General features: G+C 60.1%; 1 protein-coding gene across 13 annotated transcripts in view; it reads left to right on the top strand.

The window, feature by feature from the left end:
• NAV1 (neuron navigator 1) overlaps positions 1-25531 on the top strand; it is a 190661-nt gene extending 165130 nt beyond the window's left edge. For 5 of the 13 annotated variants that reach the window (XM_043923139.1, XM_043923144.1, XM_043923151.1 and 2 more), the window contains 27 exons: positions 874-1012; positions 1452-1749; positions 2376-3069; positions 3268-3711; positions 4407-4448; positions 4944-5092; positions 6521-6691; positions 7505-7557; positions 7989-8012; positions 8114-8191; positions 10547-10630; positions 10744-10855; positions 13947-14068; positions 14686-14694; positions 17080-17276; positions 17389-17581; positions 17891-18059; positions 18344-18441; positions 18556-18651; positions 18860-19019; positions 19323-19558; positions 20165-20319; positions 20480-20551; positions 20941-21137; positions 21593-21711; positions 23097-23294; positions 24686-25531. In XM_043923139.1, coding sequence (XP_043779074.1) covers positions 874-1012; positions 1452-1749; positions 2376-3069; positions 3268-3711; positions 4407-4448; positions 4944-5092; positions 6521-6691; positions 7505-7557; positions 7989-8012; positions 8114-8191; positions 10547-10630; positions 10744-10855; positions 13947-14068; positions 14686-14694; positions 17080-17276; positions 17389-17581; positions 17891-18059; positions 18344-18441; positions 18556-18651; positions 18860-19019; positions 19323-19558; positions 20165-20319; positions 20480-20551; positions 20941-21137; positions 21593-21711; positions 23097-23294; positions 24686-24781 — 4405 coding nt within the window. In that variant the 3' untranslated portion in view covers positions 24782-25531. The remainder of the gene's footprint in view (positions 1-873; positions 1013-1451; positions 1750-2375; positions 3070-3267; positions 3712-4406; positions 4449-4943; positions 5093-6520; positions 6692-7504; positions 7558-7988; positions 8013-8113; positions 8192-10546; positions 10631-10743; positions 10856-13946; positions 14069-14685; positions 14695-17079; positions 17277-17388; positions 17582-17890; positions 18060-18343; positions 18442-18555; positions 18652-18859; positions 19020-19322; positions 19559-20164; positions 20320-20479; positions 20552-20940; positions 21138-21592; positions 21712-23096; positions 23295-24685) is intronic. The other 8 variants (XM_043923145.1, XM_043923149.1, XM_043923147.1 and 5 more) reach the window with 6 other exon arrangements.
• The last annotated feature ends 36 nt before the right edge of the window (positions 25532-25567 follow it).

Here is a 25567-nt window from a genome sequence, read left to right as displayed (position 1 = left end):
TGGGGATGATCACTGCCTCCCATACAGTGTCACGAGCCTCCATCCATAGTTCTTCAGACACTCCATCAGATCGAATCCCTTGAATGTATTTGTCACTTCCACTGTATAATCGTAAGGGATTTGATTTAGGTCATACCTGAATGGTCTAGTGGTTTTCTCTACTTTCTTCCATTTAAGTCTGAATTTGGCAATGAGGAGTTCATGATCTGAGCCACAGTCAGCTCCTGGTCTTGTTTCTGCTTACTGTGTAGAGCTTCTCCATCTTTGGCTGCAAAGAATGTAATCAATCTGATTTTGGTGTCGACCATCTGGTACCCCTGTGTAGTCTTCTCTCGTGTTGTTGGAAGAGGGTGTTTGCTATGATCAGTGTGTTCTCTTGACATAACTTTGTTAGCCTTTGACCTGCTTCATTTTGTACTCCCAAGGCCAAACTTGCCTGTTACTCCTCCAGATATCTCTTGACTTCCTACTTTTGCATTTCAGTCCCCTATAATGAAAAGGACATCTTTTTTGGGTGTAAGTTCTATAAGGTCTTATAGATCTTCATAGAACCGTTCAACTTCAGCTTCTTCAGCATAACTGGTTGGGGCATAGACTTGGATTACTGTGATATTGGTTTATGTTGATTGTTTTGCCTTGGAAACGAACAAATAAAGCTAGTCCCTTCCTTTTATAAAAGAACATCACCAGGTGTTTAATACAAGCAAGTTTAAATCAAGCTTTGCTCTGCTACCAAATCTAGGATTAACCCCCAGACTCTCTGTTCTTGGCCTGTCTGTCTGCTGGAGTGCAGCCATCCTCTCCTCCATAAGGGAACTTTAGTTCTCGCCCTGGCTTCTGTCTTGACTGCTCACCTTTCTCCCCCGCCCACAGCTGGGATGAGAGCAGCTCCATCAGCAGTGGGCTCAGTGATGCCTCCGACAACCTGAGCTCCGAAGAGTTCAATGCCAGCTCCTCACTCAACTCCCTGCCCACCACGCCCACGGCATCTCGCAGGAACTCGACAATAGTGGTAGGTGCGGGTGCAGACATAGGGCCTCCTTCTCGAGGCCAACCACGGGCAGACCCAGCCGCACCTGTGTGCGGGGTGGTGTGTGCTCTGCACGCGGGGTGGCATGTACACTGTGTGCGTGTACCAATCCATGGGATTGGTCCCCACATGCACGGAATCAAGTCTTCGAGCTGGTGGGAAGGAACACCTAGGGTGTGATCTGTCCTGGGGGCAGGTCTGTTTGGAGCCCACGCCCGTTTGGAGGATGCCTGTGAGCGCTGTCCCACCTGGAGAGGAGAAGCCTGGCGTGCGTGCGCTGTCATCTCCAGCAGCCTGGGGTGCAGGCGAAAACCTGGGTCTCAGTCCCCTGGAGAGGAGGGCCCTCCATGGCCCCCGTTTGCCCTCTGGCCCTGCCCTCCCTGTCCCGCTGAGCGTCCACCCCGCCCTCTCTTGCCTCCAGCTGCGCACAGACTCGGAGAAGCGCTCACTGGCGGAGAGCGGGCTGAGCTGGTTCAGTGAGTCGGAGGAGAAGGCCCCCCGCAAGCTGGAGTACGACAGCGGCAGCCTGAAGATGGAGACTGCGGGGTCCAAGTGGCGGCGGGAGCGGCCCGAGAGCTGCGACGACGCGTCCAAGGCCGGGGAGCTGAAGAAGCCGGCAGGCCTGGGCCCGCCTGGGCCCCTGAAGAAGGGCAAGACCCCGCCCGTGGCTGTCACCTCGCCCATCACCCACACAGCCCAGAGCGCCCTCAAGGTGGCAGGTGAGCCCAGGGGGCAGGTCCCAGGGCCGCGCGGCCTGCTTCCCTGGCGGCTCCTGGTCCTGTCGACCGGTAACTCCTTGGGGGGGCGGCGGCGACCAGCCTGCTTGCAGCTCCCACACATCACTTGGCAGGGCTCCAGACCGTCCTGAGTCAGGGAAGACGGGCAGATGCGGGCACAGGGGCTCCACATGCTTAGAAGGCTGAGCCAGATGTAGGGCAGGAGGGAGCCTGGTCTGACCCGCCGCCCACACTGCCCAGTGATTCCTTTCCTCTCCTGGGATCTTGGGTGATATCCTCACACCTCCTGGGGCCCTGGGTGCCATCCCGGGAGATTCTGGCAGTGTCAGAGAGGTGCTCACGGGGCAGCCCCTTGGTGACCTGTTGTTAGACGTGTGCCCTTCTTGATCGTCTTGTGATTTCAACCAAACTGGGACCTCCTAGCCTGGAAGCAGAAAACATCAAAAAACAAGAGAAATTGAACAGCTGGACGCGAGGCCTGCACAGAATGGTCCTCAGCCCGTGGGTCCCCGATCGCCCGCAGTTAGGCCCAGCACCCCATGGTGCCCCTCCTCCCGGGGTGGGGAGACGCTGGCTCTCCTGCTGCTCACAGTGCCTACCCTCCGCAGGCAAACCCGAGGGCAAGGCCGCCGACAAGGCCAAGCTGGCCGTGAAGAGCGCAGGCCTGCAGCGCTCCTCCTCAGACGCCGGCCGCGACCGCCTGGGCGATGCCAAGAAGCCTCCCTCGGGCATCGCACGCCCGTCCACATCAGGGTCCTTCGGCTACAAGAAGCCCCCTCCTGCCACGGGCACGGCCACCGTCGTGCAGACCGGGGGCTCGGCCACACTCGGCAAGGCCCAGAAGTCCTCAGGCATCCCCGTGAAGCCGGCAAACGGGCGCAAGACAAGCCTGGACGTGTCCAACAGCGTGGAGCCCGGGTTCCTGGCCCCGGGCGCCCGCTCCAACATCCAGTACCGCAGCCTGCCGCGGCCAGCCAAGTCCAGCTCCATGAGCGTGACCGGCGGGCGCGGTGGCCCCAGGCCCGTGAGCAGCAGCATCGACCCCAGCCTCCTCAGCAGCAAGCCGGCGGGCCTGGCACCCTCCAGGCTGAAGGAGCCCTCCAAGGTGGCTGGCGGGCGGGCCGCCCCGGCCCCAGTCAACCAGACGGATCGGGAGAAGGAGAAGGCCAAGGCCAAGGCCGAGGCGCTGGGCCCTGACGGCCTGTCCCTGAAGAGCGTCGGCTCACCTGAGAGCACGCCCCGGAGCCAGGCGGGCCACGCCCCAGCCCCCAAGCTGGCGGAGCTGCCCCCTACCCCGCTCAGGTACGTCCTGCATATGTGTGCCCACCCCGCCCGCCACGGCCTGCGTCAACCCACCCGGTCAGGGGTCCTCCCCAGTCTCAGGGGCGCTCAGAGCCCCGGAGTACCGAAGAGGATGAGGACTTGGCCCAGGTCCCAGCTGCCCGCCGCCGCCGCCCTCTCCCTGGAGCCCACACGTCTGTCTTGCCCTCGCTTCCCCAGGGCCGCAGCCAAGAGCTTCGTCAAGCCGCCGTCCCTGGCCAACCTCGACAAAGTCAACTCCAACAGCCTGGACCTGCCGGCGTCCGGCGACGCCCCTGCACCCAAGGCCACAGACCTGCACGCTCCAGGCCCGGCCGCCGGGGGCCCCCTCACCTCCTGCTTCACCCCCAGCCCGGCCCCCATCCTCAACATCAATTCAGCCAGCTTCTCGCAGGGCCTGGAGCTCATGAGCGGCTTCGGCGTCCCCAAGGAGCCCCGCATGTACCCCAAGCTCTCAGGGCTGCACCGGAGCATGGAGTCCCTACAGATGCCCATGAGCCTACCCGGCACCTTCCCCAGCGGCGCCCCTGCCCCCGGCAGCCCCGCTCCCCCCACCGCCCCCACCGCAGAGGATGCCGAGGAGCTGGCCTGGAGCGGAAGCCCCAGGGCCGGGCAGCTGGACAGGTAGGCGGCCGCGTCTGCTTCCCACTCCATGACCTTCAGCGTCTGTGTGATTAAGCGTGTCTGCTCCTTGCGCTGTGGATGAACAGGCTTTCGTTTCTGTGTTTTGATCCCGATTCTCACCTCCTGCGTGGGAAGCCAGTCCATAGATGCTGGCGGACTTCTCAGGACCTCCTGGTGGGTTTAACCTGCCAGCCGAAGCTGCTTCTTCCTGGCCCCAGATCACTCCTGTAATGTCACGTGCTGCTTTCCGTCTCCCATCGTATCATCTTATGAGAACAGTTATTTGCATGTATTTACTTACGTTGGCCACGCTGTGCGGCAGGCAGGCCCTTTGTCCCCTGGTCAGGACCTGAACCTGAGCCCCCTGCACTAGGAGCAGAGAGAACCCCCGGACCGCCAGGGATGTCCCCCTAATGCGATCTCTGAAAAGCAAGTCAGAGGGAACTCCCTGCTGGTCCAGTGGTTACACTCCACGCTTTCACTGCCTAGGGCGTGGGTTCAATCCCTGGTCAAAAAAAAAAGCTAATCGGGGAAAAACATGGAGCATCTCAGAACTATTTCTCAGACCATGAGGGGTGCCAGGGCCGTCCTCCCCTTTGCTTGTGGAGCCGAGGGGCTCACAGCGATGCCTGGGTCCCCGTCGAGTCTCTGGTCCCGAACCCTGAACCCACGTGCTTCTCTTTCTTCCTCCGCAGTAATCAGCGGGATCGGAACACTCTCCCCAAGAAGGGGCTCAGGTAACGCTCGCGCGTGTTTTCTTTCCTGCCCATGGGGCTCCTGGCCTGAGTGAGCCGCTGTGCTTGCCCCGGCCGCGGCCGTACGTGCCGCCCCCCCCGCCTCCTCCAGGGCCCACTCCCAGGCTCACCCCTGCCCGAGCGCCACCGGGAGCCGGGCGCTGCTCTGGTGACAGAGGGGGAGAGTCTCCACGTGGGATCGCATGCTGGCCCGCGCTGGCCCAGGCCTCGGGTCACTCTGCCCACAGCAGCAGGCCCTGCAGTCCGTGCCTGGAGCCCCCGGGCTGTGTCCCGAGCCTCGGGGACGGCGCCCTGGCGCCTCCTCTGTCGTCAGCCCTGCCTTGCGGAGCCCTGCAGCGACACCCCAGTCTGCCAGCCCCTCTTGCTGGGGGGTGGACGCTGCTCTCGCTGCCCCCGTGGGCAGCTCGGCCGCTCCTGCCACCCGTCCCCGAGCCCCGGTGGTGGACGCCCAGCCGCGCCCTCGCTTGCCGCCTGCAGGTACCAGCTGCCGTCCCAGGAGGAGGCCAAGGAGCGGCGACACTCCCACACTGTCGCGGGGCTGCCTGAGTCAGACGACCAGTCGGAGCTGCCGTCGCCCCCTGCGCTGTCCATGTCCCTGAGCTCCAAGGGCCAGCTCACCAACATCGGTCAGTACCTGCGGGGACTGCCGCGGGGGCAGGGCTGGCGGGCCTTGGTTCCCGCTGTGCGGGCTGGGTCACGGAGCCTCCATTCACCCCCCACAGCCTGAGACCGAGGGCCGCGTGAGCCACGACCTGGGGCTGAGGGGCGGCCCCGGGGCACAGGGTGTACCTGTGCAGCATCAGATGGTCTGAGTGTTGCAAAGGCCATGAACGCGGCCCCGAGCAGAACCGGTGTTTCAATCCCGAAGGCGGCTACCCCCCGCGCCATGCCACCTTCAGCGCCAGGCTACTGGGGGACTCGGCGGGGTACCGGCCCGGTGCAGGGGGTCTGCCCCCACTAGGGCCGGGCTCACCCCAGGGGCAGGGCCAAGTGAGCCCCTGCTGGCCACACGCTTCTGGACTCTGAGAACGAGGGAAAGCTTGTAAGAGCGGGTTGGGGGAGGCTGGTTGGAGACGGGCAGGGCAGAGGCAGGGGTCGCCGCCCTGCCTCCTGGGAGCCGGGGGCCCTCGGGGACAGCGCCTGGCCCAGCCTGCGGCTTCCTCCTCCGCCAGGCTCTGCAGGAAGGCAGCTGGCCCAGCCCGAGGTCCTGGGACGCACCTGCAGGCGACCGGGCCTCTGAGCAGACTGGGATGGGGCTCTTGCCGGAGGAGGGAAGCAGGCTGAGGAGAGGTCAACTGGCCCCCGCAGGGCCCTTAACAGGAGGGCAGGGACCGCGTAGGAGAGCAAGGGGCCCGGCCAAGCTGTGATCACCTCACAGCTGAGGGGCCCCGAGGGAGCCGGGGTCTTCTTCCGCCCGGGTCTTCGTGGACCCCCCAGGGCGTGCAGGCCGAGAGGCAGGGCTGAGGGGGCAGGACTGCAGGCCAGTGAGGCTCCACAGCCCCCCGAAGTGCTTGGGGGCTCTGACCCCCAGGCCAGGCTGAGGCCGGGCGCCGCCGTGTCCCCGGGTCCACCCAGAGCGGCGTGCCCGCTGGGGGACCCCCTCACTGACTCGCCTCGTCGCTCAGATCTGAGTCTTGCTCTGAACTCCCAGGCCGCCCCTTATGTGTTAGGGAAACACAGGGCCCCGTTCTCATCGGCACATCTGAGCGAGGTGAAGGCTTTGGAATAGCTGCCAGACCCCCAGCCTGACCTTTGGCAGCCTTGTCTCCAGGGCAGGAGGGCTTTCACACAGGCCGCGCTCTGAACCCTGGGTTCAGACGCAGGGCCCCCCCAGGCCTTGCTCCCCACACCCAGCCCAGCACACACACCCCTCCTCTCCCACCCCCCACCACCTCTGCCCCTGAAGCCCCTGGACCGAGGCTGACGCCCCTGCCTCCTCCCCACCTCCCTCCTCTCCCGCCCCCCACCACCTCTGCCCCTGGCACCCCGGGACCGAGGCTGATGCCCCTGCCTCTTCTCCCGCCCCCCCACCCCGCCCCGCTCTGTCCTTCCAGTGAGCCCCACCGCGGCCACCACGCCAAGAATCACCCGCTCCAACAGCATCCCCGCCCACGAGACGGCCTTCGAGCTGTACGGCGGCTCCCAAACGGGGAGCACCCTGTCCCTGGCCGAGAGACCCAAGGGGATGATCCGGTCAGGATCCTTCCGAGACCCTGCGGACGACGGTGAGACCTCACGCCCGCGCGGTGCACGCTCATCCCGGCTCCGCTGGTGCCCTCGCCCGCCCGCCTCCATGGCCACCACCGCCCCACACACTCTCTGACTCACGGAACATCCCCCCGGGCCATCTCCGCGCTTTCCTCCCATGCCTTGAAGGGTCTGGGGGCCCAGGGCCTTTGTGGGTGGGCAGGGCAGCAGCGTGGACAGCTTGGACAGTGCCCCTGGAGTACAGCGCCTCTGTCCCCTCTGCCCCCCACCCTCGTCAGAGGACAGGACCACCCCACACGGAGCTGGCAGGGATGCGCGGGTGGTGCTCTAGCCCTTCAGAGCATCAGGCTTCTCCATCCTCTTTTCAGAGCACTCCAAAAACCAGCTTCGGGGTGGTGTGGTCAGGTCTGAACTTGGGCTTTCCGGGGGGAGAACTGAGGACCTCAGGACGCTTGTCCTGGGGCTTCTGCAGCTGCCTTGATCCGGTTCTCTCAGTAGGGCCATTGCGCTGAGCGCAGAGTCACAATGCGTGTCTTGCACTTAGGGGTTTCTCATCCACAAGGTGCCCGCTGGGAAAAGGAGGCACAGGCAGGATTGTGTTTCCTTCTGAGCAGCTCTGGTGCAGTGACTCTGTGTCCCGCGGGGGCATGTCCTCTCCCGCCCCCACCCTCAGAGGGGCAGAGCAGCTCTGCCCGTGCCTGGAGTCCTTGGCGGGGCCGGACCGCCGGGCCCCGTGTTTGGTGCCAGAACCAGAGCCCGAGCTCCTGCCTCGGGCGCCTCCTGCCTCCACGAGCCCTCTGCTAACCCTTGGCGCTCTGCCTCTCTTGCAGTTCACGGCTCCGTGCTCTCCTTGGCCTCCAGCGCCTCATCCACGTACTCCTCAGTAAGCGCCCTGGACCCTCTTCGGCGGGGGGCCGGGTGGGAGCCCCTGGAGGTCAGGGCATCAGGCGGGCCCTTCTGGCCTCACTGCCAGTCCCTGAGCAACTCTGCAATGCGGAGGGTGCCCTGGTCTTGGGCTCTATGCCAGGGAGGGCGGGTGGGCAGCCCCGGCACCCGGGACCCTCGGGGTATGCAGAGACGGCAGCTCCGGCGGGGCCAGGCCTTCCTGCGGTTGGTGGAAACAAGGTCAGTCTTCAGGCCAGCTCCCTCTCGGCCCCCCGGGTGACGCAGCTCTAGCAGGAGACTAAACCCTGGCCTGGGGTCTGAGCCCGCAAGGGCCCCTGGCGCCCCACGTCCCGCTGCCGCGCGTCTGTGCCTTCCCTCCTCCGTGTAACCGCCTCCTCTCTCTCCCCCGCTTCTGGGCTCCTTCTCCAGGCTGAGGAGAGGATGCAGTCTGAGGTAGGGTCCCCAGCCTCTGCCTCTGCCTCCTAACACCCCGCACCCCTCCTCCCACACCTCCCACCCCTTCTGCCTCCGTGACTGTGCCTTTCCCTCCATAGCAAATCCGAAAGCTTCGCCGGGAACTGGAGTCGTCCCAGGAGAAAGTAGCCACCTTGACCTCTCAGCTCTCGGCCAACGTGAGTGCCTGGAGCCGGGCCCGGGGGGAAGCGGTCTGGGCCCCAGTTGGACAAGTCCATCCAAAGAGAAGGCCTCCCAGGGTGTCCCCTGGGCTTGGTTACAAGGGTGCAGAGGATGGGGGGCTGGCTTCTCCTCCCCCAAGTCTGCGTGTTTGTAAAGAGCCACTTCCCCCCCATCCTAATTCATGGGCATGGACAAGTGCCTGTGTGACGCCTACGAACTCGCTGGAGAAAGAAAGAAGGATTGTGTCAGTGGCTGTGTGTGCAGGAGGAAGCAGCCTTGCTCGGACAGTGGTGGTTACTCGTGGGTCAGAACTGACAGACGTCCCCGGGAGCCCTCTGTCCCCCTGGGGCGTGCCCTGTCTGTTCACACCCTGTCCTGCACCGCCCCGGGCTGGGCGCCAGAGCTCCAGCTTTAGGAGCCGGCCCCAGGCCCTGGCCACGGTGGCCTCAACTCTTCAGGACGTGAGCTTCGCTGGGGACCCGCCTTCTCATCCCTTCCCTCAGCCTGCCCGAGTCCGCCCGCTTAAAGCAAGTCTCTTGTGGCCTCGGTTTTTCTACCCCTCATGATGGGGAGAAACGAAGCCGCCCCGAGCAAGGCTGCGGCAGTGTCTCCCCAGTGGCCGAGCTGCAGAGAACATAAGAGCCATTTTCCCCCAAAGCTGTAAACAACAGCTGAGCCGGATCTATGGAGCCTTCCAAGTGTTTGCACAAAGTGACCGTGTCTGCAGTTTCCGCTGGTTTTTTCTCTCCCCTTCCTCCCCGGGGAGCCCAGCTGTCTGGCCTGGGTCTCCCGTGGAACCGAGACTCTGCGCCGCAAGTTCGGGCGTCCCCAGCACGTTCCGGCTGCCACGTCCTGCCCACACCCGGGTCCCTTCCTTCCCTTCCCCAGGCTCTCAGTGGTCAGGGTTTGCTCACCAGCTTGTGTGCAGCCCCTGGAAGGCCTTTCCTCGCAGCTGGGACACAGAATAGTGACAGAAACAAGACCCGTCTCTCTACTTGGCCCGCACCCCACGCCCGCCAAGGCCATCACATCCGCAGAGCCCGGGAGTCCCTGTCTGGGCTTGGAGAGCAGGAGCGCGTCTGACCCACTGACCCTGTGCCCCGTCAGTGCCGCACTCCCGGGGAGCCTGAGCCCAGACAGTGGCCGTGGAGGGCAACTCAGGGCAGGACGTGCCCCTGGCTGAGAGAGAGCTCCCTCTCCTGGGGATCAGAGGCAGCCTGGCCCCGAGGGTTGGAGCCCTGCCCTCAGTGGGAGCCGCGACACCAGCGCTCTAGAAGGTGCCCTGGGTCCTTGGGCCCTGTTCCTGGGCCTCCACAGCTACACACGCTGGGCGCAGTCTGGACACCCTCCCCTCCCACTCACCAGGCTTTCTCCCGGCCCCCAGCTGAACCCTGGCCAAGGGCATCTGGGCCGCCTAGTGGGCGGGGACAATGTGGAGGCGGGTGACGGCGCCCCCCAAGGAGAGGGAGCCCCAGACCGAAGAGGCTGGGATGGTCCCCAGGAGCCGGGGTCTGAAGACCTCTCACGAGGGGACCCGTGTCCACAGATGAGCAAGAGGGGCCCCGAGGCCAGGAAGGCAAGAGTCCAGCACGTGGAGGGAACTGCTCCCTGGATGGGAGAGGCCTCCAGACGTGTCGAGGGCAGGGGCGAACCGTAGGGTTGACTCCCAGGAAGGCAGACGACGGGCGACAGGAAGCAGGGGTCCCAGGCCCCAGAGCTCTGCAAGGGGCGTCCCCCCCACTCCCCTCCGGGTCACAGTTGGCTTAGATGCCCCCCAAGGCTGGCCCTCTCCTCCATGAGCCTGCCCTCTCTGGTCGCAGCCTCAGCCCCCACTTCCCCGCTCTCCTGCCCCCCAGCTGGCAGAGCTGGAACTCTGCCCTCCCCGCCTGACCTCCTCTTCTCTGCCTTGTGGGCCCCTCACCCCTCCCTGCCCCGCAGTCCTCGTGGGGACCCCTCGCGCCCGTGGAGCAGGCCCGACACCTAGCGGCCAGACTGCGGAATTGCCCCGCGGGCCCTTGAGCTGCCTCTGTGGGGAAAGGCCGGGAGAACCGAGAGCAGAGGCCCCGGGGGCGCGGGGCTGGCGAGGAGTCCAGGCAGTTCTGGGGGGTGACGGGCTCCAGGCGAGGAGTGACACCGGATAAAGCCAGGGCCCCAGAGGTGACGCCTCCAGAGGCCCGCCCCACCCTGATGATGTCTGTACTCCCAGGCATGTCTTAAGGCCAGAGTAGGAAGCAAGGTTTAAGGGCTGCCACGAGGCTGGTTGGCAGTGGTCATCCCTGAGACCCCCAGAGTCAGCTCAGCCGGCCCCCCAAACCCCGGCACCTGAGGCGTCCCGTGCCCATTTGTTTCAGGCCAACCTGGTGGCGGCTTTCGAGCAGAGCCTGGTGAGCATGACCTGCCGCCTGCGGCACCTAGCCGAGACCGCCGAGGAGAAGGTGAGGCCAGCCCCGCCCCTCCGGTCGCCCCGGGCCCCGCCCCTCCGGTCGCCCCGGGCCCCGCCCCTCCGGCAGCCCCAGGCCCGCCTGACGCCACTCCCGTTTCTCCCTAGGACACTGAGCTGTTGGACTTGCGGGAAACCATAGACTTTCTGAAGAAGAAGAACTCTGAGGCGCAGGCTGTCATTCAAGGGGCCCTCAGTGCCTCAGAGGCCACACCCAAAGGTAGGCCCTTTGGCCAGTGGCAGGGCTGGGCTAGAAGGAAACTTACCGCAGGACTTCTCTGTGCCCGATATGTGCCAGGCAGCTTCTAGAAGGCGAGGGTCCTCTGACGGTCAGCGAGGAGTGGCAGGGGCATGATCCCACCACCCAAGGGACTGAGGGAGACCAGGGATCCTGTCCTTGGGCCTCAAATGACTGTCATAGACAGTTGCTAAAATAGCACTTTAATTTTCAAACTCAAGATACCCCTGCTGTGCAGCCCAGCAGTCACTTTCCTTGGAATTCCCCCAAAGGAGCAGAAATATCATGTCCCACAAAAACCTAAACGTGGGTGTTTACGGCAGCTTTATTCACAGTCGCCAAAACTCAGAAGCAACCCAGCTGTCCTGCATGGACAAATGTGTGAGTAAACGGCACTGTAGCCAGACAATGAACTGTCCCTCAGCACTGTAGAGAAATGAGCGATCTAGCCGCACGACGACAGTGACAGAGCCCATCAGGAAAGACCGTGTGTTCTATGATGTCAACTGTAGGACATTGTGGAAAAGACGAGACTCGGGACAGTGAAAGGATGGTGGCTGTCGGGTGGGGCAGAGAGTGGAGGTGGCCAGGCTGGGGGACAGGACCTGTAGGGCCGTGACAGCACTCTGGAGGACATGGTGATGGGGGTACAAGTCCTTATCCGCCTGTCTAAACCCCCGGGATGTGGCACTGAGTGAACCCCAGTGTAGGCCATGGGCCCTGGGGGCTGCTGGCTTGTCACGGCGGCTGCGTTGACTGCAGCAGATGTAGCATCCGGTGAGGGTGCCGATCGGGGGGCCCTGCTTTAGGGGCAGGGGGTGGGTGAGGCACCTCAGTACCTTCTCAGTCTTGCTGGAAACCTAAAGCTGCTCTGAAGAGCTAGCACGCTCCACTTTGACAACGGGTGTGCTTGCACAGATATGTGTGTGACCCTGTTTGATCCTCACTTCAGTTCTCTGAGGGGAAAGAAGCTACCCTTCAAGTGAGACAGAGATTACATGGATCTCAGGGCTCAAGGGAGAAGTCAGCCTTGGTTTTAAGTGTTTCTGTGAGTTTGAAACATTTCAGAAAAGCGAGTGAGAAGGAAAGAGAATGTATTCAACCGTCAGCAAGAGGAGCACCGCCTCTTGCTGGTGTAGGATGCGTCCACTTCTCCCATCGCTTCTCCTGTCTTCTCTGCCCAACTTGGTCACAGACACAGCCAGCCTTTAGGAGCATCTGCAGGACACCAGGCCCCGCTCTGATCGCTGTGCTTACATTAGCTCATCTAGTCCAGACAGCAGCCCTACAAAGTGTACTCTGTAGTTCAGAGTAAGGCCAGAGAAGACAGAGAAGGCTTGCTCAAACACGGCTCCTCAGTGACAGGTCCGGGACACTGAGCTATTTCTAGTTTCCTGGGTAACCTGACTCTTCGGATACACTTGTGTGGGATGGATGAGTGCATCCTGGCCTTTGCTTTCATATGGTCCTCCTTGTTGACCCAGGTCCAGCTTGGTCAGGATTTCTAGGAGCCTTCAAAGAACTAATGCTTAAAGCAATAATGCCTAATTTTGTTTGGTTTGTAGATAGGTAATACATGCACATGGCACAAAATTTTAAAGGCACAAAAGATTTCCTAACTTTTTAAAATTCTCATTGATAGGCTCACAACTAATTGGATCTCCAAGTATCATGACAGACAGTTATTTTGCTGCCTTTCATTTTATTTTGTAATTCACTAATTGCAAATTAAATTGATCACAAAAGCAGTCTGTGTTCTGGAGGAAGATGCAAACTACAGGTTGGCAGACCATCGTTCCTTGGCCAAATCTGGCTCACCACCTGCTTTTAAATTAAGTTTTACTGGCACACAGCCATGCTCACTAAGGTACATATCATCTGTGGTGGTTCTAATGCCACATGGCACTGCTGAGCAGTTGTAAGAGAGCTCAAATGACCACAAAGCCTGAAATATTTACTCTCTGGCCTTTACAGTGAAGGCCCACCAGCCCGCAGTGCACACAGGGCCTCCCGCCCATGTGTCCCTGGTTTCCTGTGAATCTGTAATGATTTCAAAATAAGGTTTTAAAAACCCAATCTTCGGACTTCCGTGGTGGTTCAGTGGGTAAGAATCCACCTGCCAATGCAGGGGACATGGGTTCCATCCCAGGCCCGGGAAGATCCCACATGCCTCAGGGCAACTAAGCCATTGCCCTGCAACAAAAGCAGCCATCGCAGTGAGAAGTCTCTGCTACTAGAGAGTAGCCCCGCCCACCATAGCTGGAGAGAGCCCACCCCGCCGCCAAAACAACGGAATGAACCTATGAAAATGTCTGATCATCTGGTGCCTCTGCTTAGACTCCGCTGCCCCTTACCTGTGGCACAAGGCACCATCCTGTGAGGGGCACCCGGGACTCGCCCCACCCAGCCTGGCCCCGCTCCCTCGCTGCACCCGCCCCCAAAGCCCAGCGCTCTCTGCACAGCCAGCCTGCCTGGACTTTTCCACATCCCACCTGAAGAGCTTCTGTTCTGTCAGCACTCAAAGGCCGCCTCCTTTATTAACCCTTTCCTTCCCTGAAGTAGGAAAGGAGGTCATTTTGGTGCCGTTACAGAACTTTTCCAAGAGCTGAAGAGATATTATTCTGCCCGTCAGATTAAAAGGGAAATTAAAGGTCGTTTGGGTTAAATGCAAGGCCCTTGGCCTTGGGCCGCCGCCCCCCCCCCCCCCCCCCCCCCCAGTATTTCTGAAGCGAGTCCTGAGGGCGGCAGCCAGTGCATGTGGGATGGCAGAGGCCTGGGCTGCCCCTGGTCCCTGCTGCTCAAGCCGAGGTCACTGGTTTCTGCGCTGGTCTTTCTCCTGCTAGACTGCAGCTTCTTGAGAACAGGGATCATTTCCTACTTGTTTATTTGTTTATGTTGAAATATGATTGGCACCCAGCAAAGGCTTGTGGTGAGGATGCTCCCCACAAATGAAGGATGTGGATGAGGAGGTGGGCGCCTCCTCCCCTTCCTGCTGCAGCACGCCCTGCCTCCAGCCTCGCAGCGTCGCCTTAAAGCCCCCGTGTCTGTGTACGCCCCTGTGCTTGGCCCCCAGAGCTCCGGATCAAGAGGCAGAACTCCTCCGACAGCATCTCGAGCCTCAACAGCATCACCAGCCACTCCAGCATCAGCAGCGGCAAGGAGGCCGACGCCAAGAAGAAGAAGAAGAAGAGCTGGGTGGGTGAAGGTGTGGGGGGCGCTGTGTGGGCTGGGGGGCCACCCCACCGCAACACAAGAGCCGACCTCCCTGAGCTTACCATGCTAGAGTCCCGTCTGACGGGAGCCCCGGGTGGTGTCCGCCCAGAGCAGGGTCTGCCGCCTGCCAGCCGCCCCCTCCAGCCCTGCACACATCTGGTGGGCAGCAGCAGGAGGAGGTCCTCAGAGGGACCAGCCTACCTGTGCCCACCCCTCCCATCCTGTGGAGAGATGCTATGGACAGAGCCACTCGCTGAGATGCTCCTGGAGAGGTACTCGTGGAACTTGCCAGATCACTCCCAAAGGAACTGTTGTGCCGCCTGACCGGTCCAGAGAGAGAGGTTCTAGCTGTTCGTGTCTCCCAGATAACCCTAAGCGGACTGGGGTGCCCCTTCCGACATCGCCATGCCCCCCGCTGCCCGTATGGAGGAGGGGAGCCGCAGGGGCACACCCACCCGCTGGCCCCCACCCAGTGAGCCTGCACACAGAGCGTGGTGTAGTCTGTCCGGGCCCGCTGTGTGAAATGAGTGATTAAGTGTTGCTTCTTTTTTTTTTTTTTTCCTTCAAAATGCTGACTTAAAATCCCTATTTTTTTCCAGGTCTACGAGGTAAGACACTCATTTCTCCCCCCCCTTCCTCTTTGCCTCTGCCATACCCTCCCCTTTTCCAGAGCAACCCCTTCCCCCTAAACAGAGACAACCACTCATGAAACTAACCATGACCACCTCCGCCAAGCCCCTAACCCTCCCTGCATGTCAATCCACGGCCGCCCCTGGAGGACAGAGGAGCAGTCTGGCTGGGGCAGTGGAAGGACTCTGCCCCCTCCCGACTCCCCTGGTGCCAAAGTCCACCTGCTACAAAAGCAGCCAAACAGCTCCTCCTGCTGGGACAGTGAGCCCTGGTCCCTCGCTCTGTCAAACCCTAGACGCCCCAGACAGAAGGCTCTAAGGGGGTGAGCGTTACCTTGACCACAATTGACAGAGGCCAGGTCAGTTTGGGGTGTGGCCTGAAGATTTAGCTCTGGAATGAGATGAACCAGAGACAGGTGAGGGGTGGGACCTCAGATCACCCCCAAGCCTGAAGCCCTCTGAGCAGCCGTGGGGTTGACAAAGGGATTTCGGGGATTAGGGTATAAACGTCTAAAATAAGCAGCAAACCCTGACAAACCAGGCACATAAGGTCCACTCAAACCCTATGCCAACATTGGCTGGGTGTCGTGAGGACAGGAAACATGGAGTCTGTGATCTCAAAGAGCCTGCAAAATTGCCAGGGAGACAGAAATAGTCTTTATAAGACTTATGACAATCCATTGATGTCAGAATGCTTGTCATTTCAGTGAGTGAGGCTCTGGGAGTTCATAGATGGCTTGTCCCAGGAGGCAGGCAAAGTGTCACAGGGGGGCAAAAGCCCACTGGAGGTGGAATCGAGGTGGGATCTTGGTGGACAGAGAGCGGTGCTTCCTGCAGACCCCGGTCAGAAGGGGGAGGTCCAGAGAGAGGTTCTGTCCCCTAGAGCCTGTCTGAGGGCCATGGGGAGGAAAGAGCTGAATGCAGGGTGATTACTGAAACTTGAGTCATAGCTTGGCATTGCCCCAAGTTTCACACCAGCCCCTCAATACACTCAGATCTGAGATCTGAGGAGTGCTGCCTTCTACACACTCGGCCTCACTGGAGACGTCCTGAGATGTCCCTCAGGACAGAGTCCGGGTTTGTTTTGCTCCATCGTTTGACCCCAGCATCCCTTACCACATCACACTGCACAGTCCCTCTGCCCAGCAGTTCTGGGTTGGAAACACAGACCCACACAGAGCACTGTTCCCACTTAGGATCTCTATGACCTTAGAAGGGGGGGGGCCCTGCAGATGTGGGTCACAGGACCTGTTCCTGCATCCACATGCACACTTGTGCACACACATACAATTCACACATGCACACACACTCATGGTCTCCTGAGATGCAGGGGTTAGAGACAAAAAATCGGGAAGCTCGTGTTCTAGTCCCAGGTCTCTGTCGCTGCAGAGAACTTTGCTTCTGACACTGTGCCCTGACTACCCAGAGAGGACACAGCTCTGCACACACACTCCCTCCCTCACACCCCCACCGAGCCAGATGGGTTTTCCTTATGTCCTACCTGGTAGAGACCCTGACACACCCCTGCTGCGCCAGCTACCACCCACAGCTTTCCCAAGCCCCAAGAGAAACACCTGGAAAGAGTGTCCTCAGATTTGCACTCTGCTCTCTTGCTGTTCCAGCGATCTGGTTTGCTTTGACCCTCCTTACTCTCTGTCTCCGGCTGCAGCTCCATCTCCGTGTCCCTGCGTGTGTGTGCATGCTGAATGGATGCATGTGATGGGCGTGGGACAGATCCCTGGTTTGCCTCCCGCATCCCTAACACCCAGCTCATCAGCACCCAAGACCGAGCCAGTTCCTCCTGCATACTTGGAGGAAATGCTGGGAAGTATCCCTTATTCTGGCACACTTGAGTGGACATAGTCGAAAGCACCTGTATCCTGCAATGTGCTGAGCGCGTAAAAGGAGCTTGGTTCACTCCCATCTTTTGATTCACGGAATCATGTCCGTGTCTGCTGGGTAGGCTCTGATCTGATAAGTCCAGCTCAGAGGTGGGTCCTGAGGCCCAAATGAGCCAGGCTGCAGGCTGAGCAATTGGTGGTCTGCTGGAAAAATGAGGATGGGGTCACCAGGAGGTACACCCTGTGCCCCAGGGGTCCCCTCCGTCCCTTCACAGCGGGGTGCCCCCAAGGGGAAGAGAAAACCCAGAACGTTCCCACAGTGCAGCAGCAAGTCCTACTATCACTCAACCTGAGTTCCTAGGCAAGTCTCCCACCCCCATTCCACAAAGCCAGAGAAGCCTTCATGAGGGCGTGCTCACTGCTGCACACCCCTTCCTCTGGCCTGTGTCTCAGAAACCCCCTCCCGCCTCCCCATCTCCAGGTCCTTGCCTCACAGCTGTCTCCCGAATCTGTTTTGTTTTAGCTCCGAAGTTCCTTCAACAAAGCCTTCAGTATAAAGAAGGGGCCCAAGTCAGCCTCCTCCTATTCTGACATCGAGGAGATCGCCACGCCCGACTCCTCTGCCCCCTCGTCCCCCAAACTGCAGCACGCATCCACCGAGACTGCCTCACCCTCCATCAAGTCCTCCACCTCGTCTTCTACAGGCACCGACGCCCCCGAGTATGTGTTCCCAGGACGCCCCCCACTGTAGCCTCCTCCCCAAGCCATGGGACCAGTGACGGCCACCCGTGGGCTCAGGGTCTAACGTCCGGTGCTCCCCGCCTCCTTCCAGGGGCCCCGCTCCCCCGGCTCCCCATGTTCGGCTGTTCCATGGCAGCGAGGAGGAGGAGCCAGAGAAGAAGGAGGTGTCCGAGCTGCGCTCAGAGCTGTGGGAGAAGGAGATGAAGCTCACAGACATCCGCCTGGAAGCCCTCAACTCGGCCCACCAGCTGGACCAGCTGCGGGAGACCATGCACAACATGCAGGTCAGTCCTGGGCAGGGCGGGGCTGAGGGACGGGGCGCGGGGATTGGCTGCGGAATGGGGCGGGACTGCAAAGGGGCGGGGCCGCAGGACCAGGCGGGGCTGTGGGACTGGACGGAACGTGGGGATTGGCTGCGGGTTGAGGCGGAGCTACGAGGAGGGGCGGGGCTGCGGGGCTGGAGGGAACGGGGCGGGGGGGAGGGGCTACAGGATGGGACAGGACGTGGGTCTTGGCTGCTAGAGGGATGCAGCGCCGGTCGGGTCTCCAGGACCCGGCAGCCAAGGCTCCAGACCCGCCTGTTCTTGCCACAGTTGGAGGTAGACCTGTTGAAAGCAGAGAACGACCGGCTGAAGGTGGCCCCGGGCCCCTCGGCGGGCTCCGCTCCTGGGCAGATCCCAGGGTCGTCGGCTCTACCCTCCCCTCGTCGGTCTTTGGGCCTGGCACTCACCCATCCCTTCAGCCCAAGCCTCGCAGACACAGGTACCTGATGGGGCGAAGGCCCTGGGCTGGTGAAAAGAAGGAAAGGGTTCACCCCTAAATCACTCTGGTGCGGCTTCCTGGGTACCAGTGCTGCTGCAAGCCGACACCAGAGTCCTGAGACACCGAGGATCGCGGTGGTCCTAAAACCCTAATCACTGTTTGGGCTTGGGCTCCTGGTACTTCTTTGGGGGTAGATAAAGACTTTATGGAAAGGGGAGTGGCAGGAAGGTGTAGGGTAGTCTGGTGTGCCCCCCCAAACCAGCATTCCTGTTCCCCACCTCCAGACCTGTCCCCCATGGATGGCATAAGCACCTGTGGTCCAAAGGAGGAGGTGACTCTCCGAGTGGTGGTGAGGATGCCCCCCCAGCACATCATCAAAGGGGTAAGGAACATGGCGGGGGGCGTGACGCTGTCGTTCCCGCCCGAGAAGCCTTGGCTCTGAGAACCCCTGAGCCCAGTGAGCTCAGCTCCTGAGCCGTCCACCTTGGCCTCATAGGACCTGAAGCAGCAAGAGTTCTTCCTGGGGTGTAGCAAGGTCAGTGGGAAGGTTGACTGGAAGCTGCTGGACGACGCTGTTTTCCAGGTGTTCAAGGTAAGAGGTGCAGGAGCTCAGGGACTACTGGCCCTCTGAGAACACGGGGACCCGGGCCTTGGAGGCTCCGTGCAGAAGCCCCCAGGAGACAGACGGCTCCTCCCCTTCCTCCTGGATCTCGGTGCCCTGTAGCGCTGCTCTTCTTGTGGTCTTGATCTCCTCCGCGTCCCTCTCAAGCACCTCCTTTCTCCCACTCCTGTCCCGTCAGGACTACATCTCTAAGATGGACCCAGCCTCCACGCTGGGACTGAGCACCGAGTCCATCCACGGCTACAGTATCAGCCACGTGAAACGGCTCCTGGACGCAGAGCCCCCAGAGTTGCCCCCCTGCCGCCGAGGGGTTAACAACATAGCGGTCTCCCTCAAAGGTCAGTACCGGATCCTGGGTGCAAGGCTGTGGGATGGGGGGACCATCAGGTGGTCCATTGTGTATTCCTGGAGCAGGAACTGGCTGAGGGGCTGCAGGGTGGAGGTCACCAGGAGACACAAGATAGGCTCACCTGGTCTGGACTCGTCCCAGGGAACGTGTTGTTCACAGGACGTTTCTGCCCCACTTGGGCTTCCCCTCCACCCACCCCCATAGTACACGGCCTTCCCTGCGTGTCCAGAGCCAGCCCAGGGGGTCCCATGGGGCCCGGCAGCGCCGGCTGACGCAGGCGGGCGTGCTGCAGGTCTCAGGGAGAAGTGTGTGGACAGCCTGGTGTTCGAGACCCTCATCCCCAAGCCCATGATGCAGCACTACATTGGCCTCCTGCTCAAGCACCGGCGCCTCGTCCTCTCGGGCCCCAGTGGCACCGGCAAGACCTACCTGACCAACCGCCTGGCCGAGTACCTGGTGGAGCGCTCTGGCCGCGAGGTCACGGAGGGCATCGTCAGCACCTTCAACATGCACCAGCAGTCCTGCAAGGTGGCCCTGCTCGCTCCGCCCACCCCGCATGGGCCTCCCTGCTCCACCGTGCTCCCCTCCCCCCGCGGCAGCCCTACTCCAGGCTCCTCCCTCCCCCGGGGCTTCCGCCCCCGCAGTAACCACGGGCCACGCTCTGTCCCTCTCACATCCCACCGGCCCTCTGCCTGCCTTGTCAGTCTCTCCTTCTCCTTCCCTGCCTCCCCTCAGCCTCTCTTCTAGGACGTGTCTCTGACCGTGGGCTGGCTCCTCTTAGGGGTGCCCACAGAACTGTCACGTGCTGTGCTGTCCCTGCCAGCTCCCCCTCCGCGGTCCCCGCATGCTGTGCCCCACAGGGAGGCGTGTCCACTGCGGTGGTTCCCGGTGCAGGTTCTGTGCACGTTGAGTTAAGACAAGTGTGTTCCCCAACCTTTAGGGATTTAGGAGCCGCTGCTGATCAGGCTGGGGTGGTGGGCTTCTGCAGTCACAGATCCAAGCGCATCACACAGGAACCAAGGCCCCTCCCAGGGGATCCAGAACCAGCCCAGCTCCTCTGAAACCCTCCTCTGCAAGGCCGGTCCAGGGGCTTCGCTGCTCCTGAGTGCTGACCTCCCCCTTCTTTCATTTCAGGACCTGCAGTTGTATCTCTCCAACCTGGCCAACCAGATAGACCGGGAAACAGGAATTGGGGATGTCCCCCTGGTGATCCTATTGGATGACCTCAGTGAGGCAGGCTCCATCAGCGAGCTGGTCAATGGGGCCCTGACCTGCAAGTATCACAAATGGTGAGCTGGAGTCAGGACCAGACTCACCACAGTGGGCAGAGGGGAGCCCGGGCTGGTCCAGCCCAAGCTGTCAGCTTTCCACGGGGTAGGGGGTGGCACACGGCAGAAATCGAGTGTTCAGACAGGTCTAAGCCAGTCTTTTTCCTCTGTCTTCCCACAGTCCCTATATTATTGGTACCACTAATCAACCGGTAAAAATGACACCCAATCACGGCTTGCACCTGAGCTTCAGGTAAGATCTGTGGCCCTGGATGGACCTCCAGATGCCCCCAAGTCTGTAAACCAGTTCAGTCCGGGATCTGGCCAGAGGGACAGCAGAAGGAAAGAAAAGTAGCAGCGCCCTGTGGGCTGGGAGAGGAGGTGTGTGCCGTGTCGGTGCAGGGGGAGAAGGGCCCTTGACGCAGGAAGAGGAGCAGCCTCTGCCCATACACCCCTCATCCAGGCCAGTGGGGGCGGATGGTTTCCTGAGGGGGTCACTGATCTGAGCGCCAGCTCTGCCTCGGCCCTGAGTTCAGCAGACATGCAGGTGTCAGTGGGAGGCAGGCAGCTCGGGTGGGGTGGGAGCGAAGTCGACACGCCCCCGTGCAGTCCCCCCCCAACCGTCTGTATCCCTGGCCACAGGATGCTAACCTTCTCCAACAACGTGGAGCCTGCCAACGGCTTCCTGGTTCGCTACCTGAGGAGGAAGCTGGTGGAGTCGGACAGCGACGTCAACGCCAACAGGGAGGAGCTGCTGCGGGTGCTGGACTGGGTGCCCAAGCTCTGGTACCACCTGCACACCTTCCTGGAGAAGCACAGCACCTCCGACTTCCTCATCGGTGCGGCCCGCGCCTCGCCTGGGCGGGGCTGGGGGGGGCCCTCTCCCTCCCGTGGCCAGCGTGTGGGGCACTCACTGACCCCATGCCTGCAGCCTTCGAACTGCAGGACCCTGGGTAAGCGCCCAGTGTGGTCCCCCTGCCTGCGTCAGCTGTCGGAGCGCTGACCTCACCCGCGCTCCCCCAGAAGCGCTGAGAGGACGCAGGGGAGGTGTTAGGGGAGCTTAAAGCTGCCTCTGGCTCCCCCACCTCCCGTCTACCTGGAGAAGCATCATTTCTGAGGCTGCAGCAGGCTGTCAGCTCCCACTGTCTTGACCACGATCTCAGTTAAGCCCAGCCCTGTGCTTCTCTCACCCTTTGGTTCCAAGGCCCCCTGCCTGGTATTAGGGAGTCAGTGGGGCAGACGGCCAGGGAGAGTGAGGTTCTCGGCCATCTTCACGGCCCTCTTCTCTTGCCAGGTCCCTGCTTCTTTCTGTCCTGCCCCATCGGCATTGAGGATTTCCGGACCTGGTTCATTGATCTGTGGAACAATTCCATCATCCCCTATCTACAGGAAGGGGCCAAGGACGGCATCAAGGTGAGCCCGCCCTGGACTCTGCTCAACCGAGGCCAGGTTGGCCCACGTCACAGAGTGGAGATAGCGTCAGACACGCGGCCACTGAGATTTTTAGGGTCTCCTCCTAACAGGCCCAGCAAGGCACTACACAGACCATGCTGCCTTCCTGCTTATGGCCAGCGTCCAGCAAACGACTAAACGACCAGTGACCTGGGGCTGTGTGTCCAGTCCTAGGCCTCTGACTCTCCTCCAAACTCAAACTACTCCCTAGGGATTTGGGCAGGTTAAACAACTGAGTTAAGAATTAAGTAAAATCCTATTATAACTTTAGCTCATTACTAATTATTAATAAAAATGTTATTCTGGTCAGGTTACTTAACCTTTTTAAACTCCTCATATGTAAGAAAGGAGATAGTATAAATTTGCTCTGTTTTGAAGGCAAATGAAATGTGTGAAAACATTTGTAAAAGTTAGAATAAGAACTTTGTACAAAAGGCAGCTGTCACTTTTAAAAGCCTCCTCAGTTTCCTCACCTGTAAATTAGGGCATGCTCACCACTGGCCCGCTGGCCGGTGATGTGGTGACTGGACCAGTGGTCATGTTTTATCCATAAGAGTCATGTGTCGGCATGACACACGCCATCTGATGATGTGGGAGATTTCCAGAGGTGCAGTGTGTCATTATTTTAATTTTGATTATTAACAGTTTTCTAATTTAAACCATTTTTACACAGATATCTCCTTTCAGCAAAGCCCAAATTTCTTTCAAAAGGTATTATTACTGAACTGAAATTTCTTACTTGGAAAGTAAAATTGCAGGGTCATATGATTTGTGGGGTTCTTGTCAACTTTTAATACAGTTTGCCAAATCATTCTCCAAGATGGTCTTGGGACTCCCCATTAGCCCCGTGGTTAAGCCTCCGCCTTTCAGCACCGGGGGCGCAGGTTCAGTCTCTGGGTGGGGGGCTAAGGCCCCACATGCTGTGTGCTATGGCCAAAACTTAAAAAAAAAGATGGCTTCCACCAGTCTATGCCAACTTATTTTATTTCCCATTTTGGGAAACTCAAAATCCTACAGAATCCAAACCTCATGGCTTTACGTTTGAGGAAGTACGTACACTTCAGGGCACTTCCCAGGTGGTGCGGTGGTAAAGAACCCGCCTGCCAGTGCAGGAGACCTAAGAGACAAGGGTTCGATCCCTGGGTCGGGAAGATCCGCTAGAGGAGGGCATGGCAACCCAGTCCAGTATCCTTGCCTAGAGAATCCCATGGAGAGGAGCTGGCGGGCTGCAGTCGTGGGGGTCGAGAAGAGTTGGACATGAAGGGCTGAGCGCACATGCACACACACGTCAGGAGCTTCTCATCTGCGGGCGCTCCACCAGTGATCACACCGCTCCTTCTCTCCAGGTTCACGGGCAGAAAGCCGCTTGGGAGGACCCTGTGGAGTGGGTCCGGGACACTCTTCCCTGGCCCTCAGCCCAACAAGACCAGTCAAAGCTGTACCACCTGCCGCCCCCCACTGTGGGCCCTCACAGCATTGCCTCGCCCCCTGAGGACAGGACAGTCAAGGACAGCACCCCCAGCTCCCTGGACTCAGACCCACTGGTGAGTAGAGGCCGCTGTAAGGCGGAAGTCAGGGTGAACTGAAGCCTTGTCCACACCCTGCTGGGCCCAGAGGCTAGGGTGAATATGAGGCCAGCGGCGGCAGCTCTGAACATCAGAACCCCGGACTGAGCTAAGCAGCATCACCCACCAGCAACGTGTGTGTCCGGCAGAGGCCGGGTGGGAACAGCCGGGGACCTGCAGGTGCTGGTCCTGCTCCCTGGGGTCATCCTGGGGACAGCCATGGTGCAGTGACTCCAGGAGCTCTTAGGAAGTGGCCTGAGGGGCTTCCCTTCCGCCTTCCCAAGGCAGCGGGCCGGGTTCAGTCCCTGGTCAGGGAACCAGGTCCCACATATTGAAGCTAAGAGTTTGCGTGCAGCCACTAAGACCCGGAGCAGCCAAATAAATAAATATTTTAAAAGAAAGAAAGAAAACAGGCTGAGACAAGTGACAAACTACAAAAACATATACAGTGCTTGTAACGAAGAGAATTGACACCCAAAACATATGACCCAACCCTGAAACTTCCACACAGAACGTGGACCAAGGATATGAGCAGGCTTTGACTAGGGGATAAAAACGGAAGAGGACCCTTCCCCTCTCTAATCACGGAGGGGATGCCTATGACAGGGAGGTAACAGGTTCATATTAGCAGAGTCACACGTGTGGGAGGCTCGGCCCTTCCTTCTGCTGGAGGGGGTGTTGGTCATCAAGCCATCTTGCAGGAGGGTATGGATGGTAGCAGATGGTATGGACACATGCACAAACCCAAGATCTTGCACTTTTATACTGCCAGTAGGAGATCCTTCTACTTTAACCATAATACATTTTATTTAAATTTGGACCTTGTAGAAAACAGGTGTTCTCTGTATAAAAAGGCTTTTAAGTCAGCACAGTGTTAATTGTGTAAACAGAAGGCTGGAACAACGATGCTTCCTTAGCTGAATGAGGGGGTTAGAGTTGTGACCTGTTGAGGAAGCTGAGGGGACCAGGGCAGGAGGTGAAGACACGCATCCAGGCCAGGCCTGGCGGGGGCGATAGGGCCGGGCTGGAGTGATGGGGCGGGGGCGGGGTGATGGGACGGGCCTGGGGAGAAGCAGGTCCTAGTGGCACTGAGTTCAGCCCTTAGCCCCTGGGCCGCAGCCTCTTGGAGAAGAGCTGTTAGGTAGCCTTGGGGACCCCACATCCTCCAGGGAGTGGCCAGCAGGTCACAGTGTGCGCTGCCCCCAGCCCACCCCTCACTCCCCAGGACGGGGTTCACACAGGGTGGAAGTAGCCATCGCAGCCTGTTCCCGAACCGGTCCTGCACTCTCTGGGCTTTCAACCACTTGCAAACCCCATCTTCTCCGTGTGAAGTCCCCACTTTCCTTAACTGTCTCTCTGCCCCTCTTTAGATGGCCATGCTGCTGAAACTGCAGGAAGCTGCCAATTACATCGAGTCTCCAGACAGAGAGAGCATCCTGGACCCCAGCCTCCAGGCCACGCTCTGAGGGCCCAGCGGCCAGTCACAGGACAGCGGGGCGGGGACAGTGCTGTGCTGTCCCCTCTTTCCCGCTTCCTCCCAGCGCGGGCTCTCCAGCCCCAGGACAGGAGGGGCCGTGGAGGAAGGGGCAGGTTCCTGGTGCTGCACCTTGGAGAACTCCCTGTGGGACTGGCGGGTGGACTCGCGTCCCCAGATCCATCTCCTAGTCTCCTCCAGTGACTTTGGGGAGAAGATGATCCTGGCTCTTTTTCCTTGATTTCTTGTCTCAATTACAAACTCCTGGGCCTTCTGGGGAGGGGTTTAGAAGACATCAAACAAGCCTGCGGTAGTTCCTAACTGATTCTCACGAACGGCTCAGAGACACAGCCTCACCGGGGGAAGTCTGGGAGGAGGGGGCTCCTGGACCCTCCCTCGGACTCTGCCCAGTTCCATCCACTGCCAACAGCTCTCCCTGCCCCCAAGATCCGGCTTCAGCCCAGGAAAAAAAAAAAAAAGCATGTGGTTTACAAACATTAAATCAATCTGTAAAAGGTTTAAAAAAAAAAAGGAAAAAAGGAAGCTGGAGGAAGGAAGTCCAGTTGTGAGGTGTGCTGCCCGCCCCCCTTCTGGACACACAGGGGATACCAGCGAGACAGCCGCCCACCTGAGACACGGCCAGACCACGAGGATGCCACTGCAGCCTTCAGAGAAACGCCGCCAGCTCTGCTCACAGCGCCTAAGTTAACACACGAGTCAATAAACCCGGCTTTTTTTTTAATTTTTGTTTTGTTTCCATTTTCCCCTCCCATTTGCC

Source organism: Cervus elaphus, chromosome 14 (genome assembly GCF_910594005.1).
Source record: "Cervus elaphus chromosome 14, mCerEla1.1, whole genome shotgun sequence".
Classification (NCBI taxonomy): domain Eukaryota; kingdom Metazoa; phylum Chordata; class Mammalia; order Artiodactyla; family Cervidae; genus Cervus; species Cervus elaphus.
This window is presented reverse-complemented; position numbering and strand designations above follow the sequence as displayed.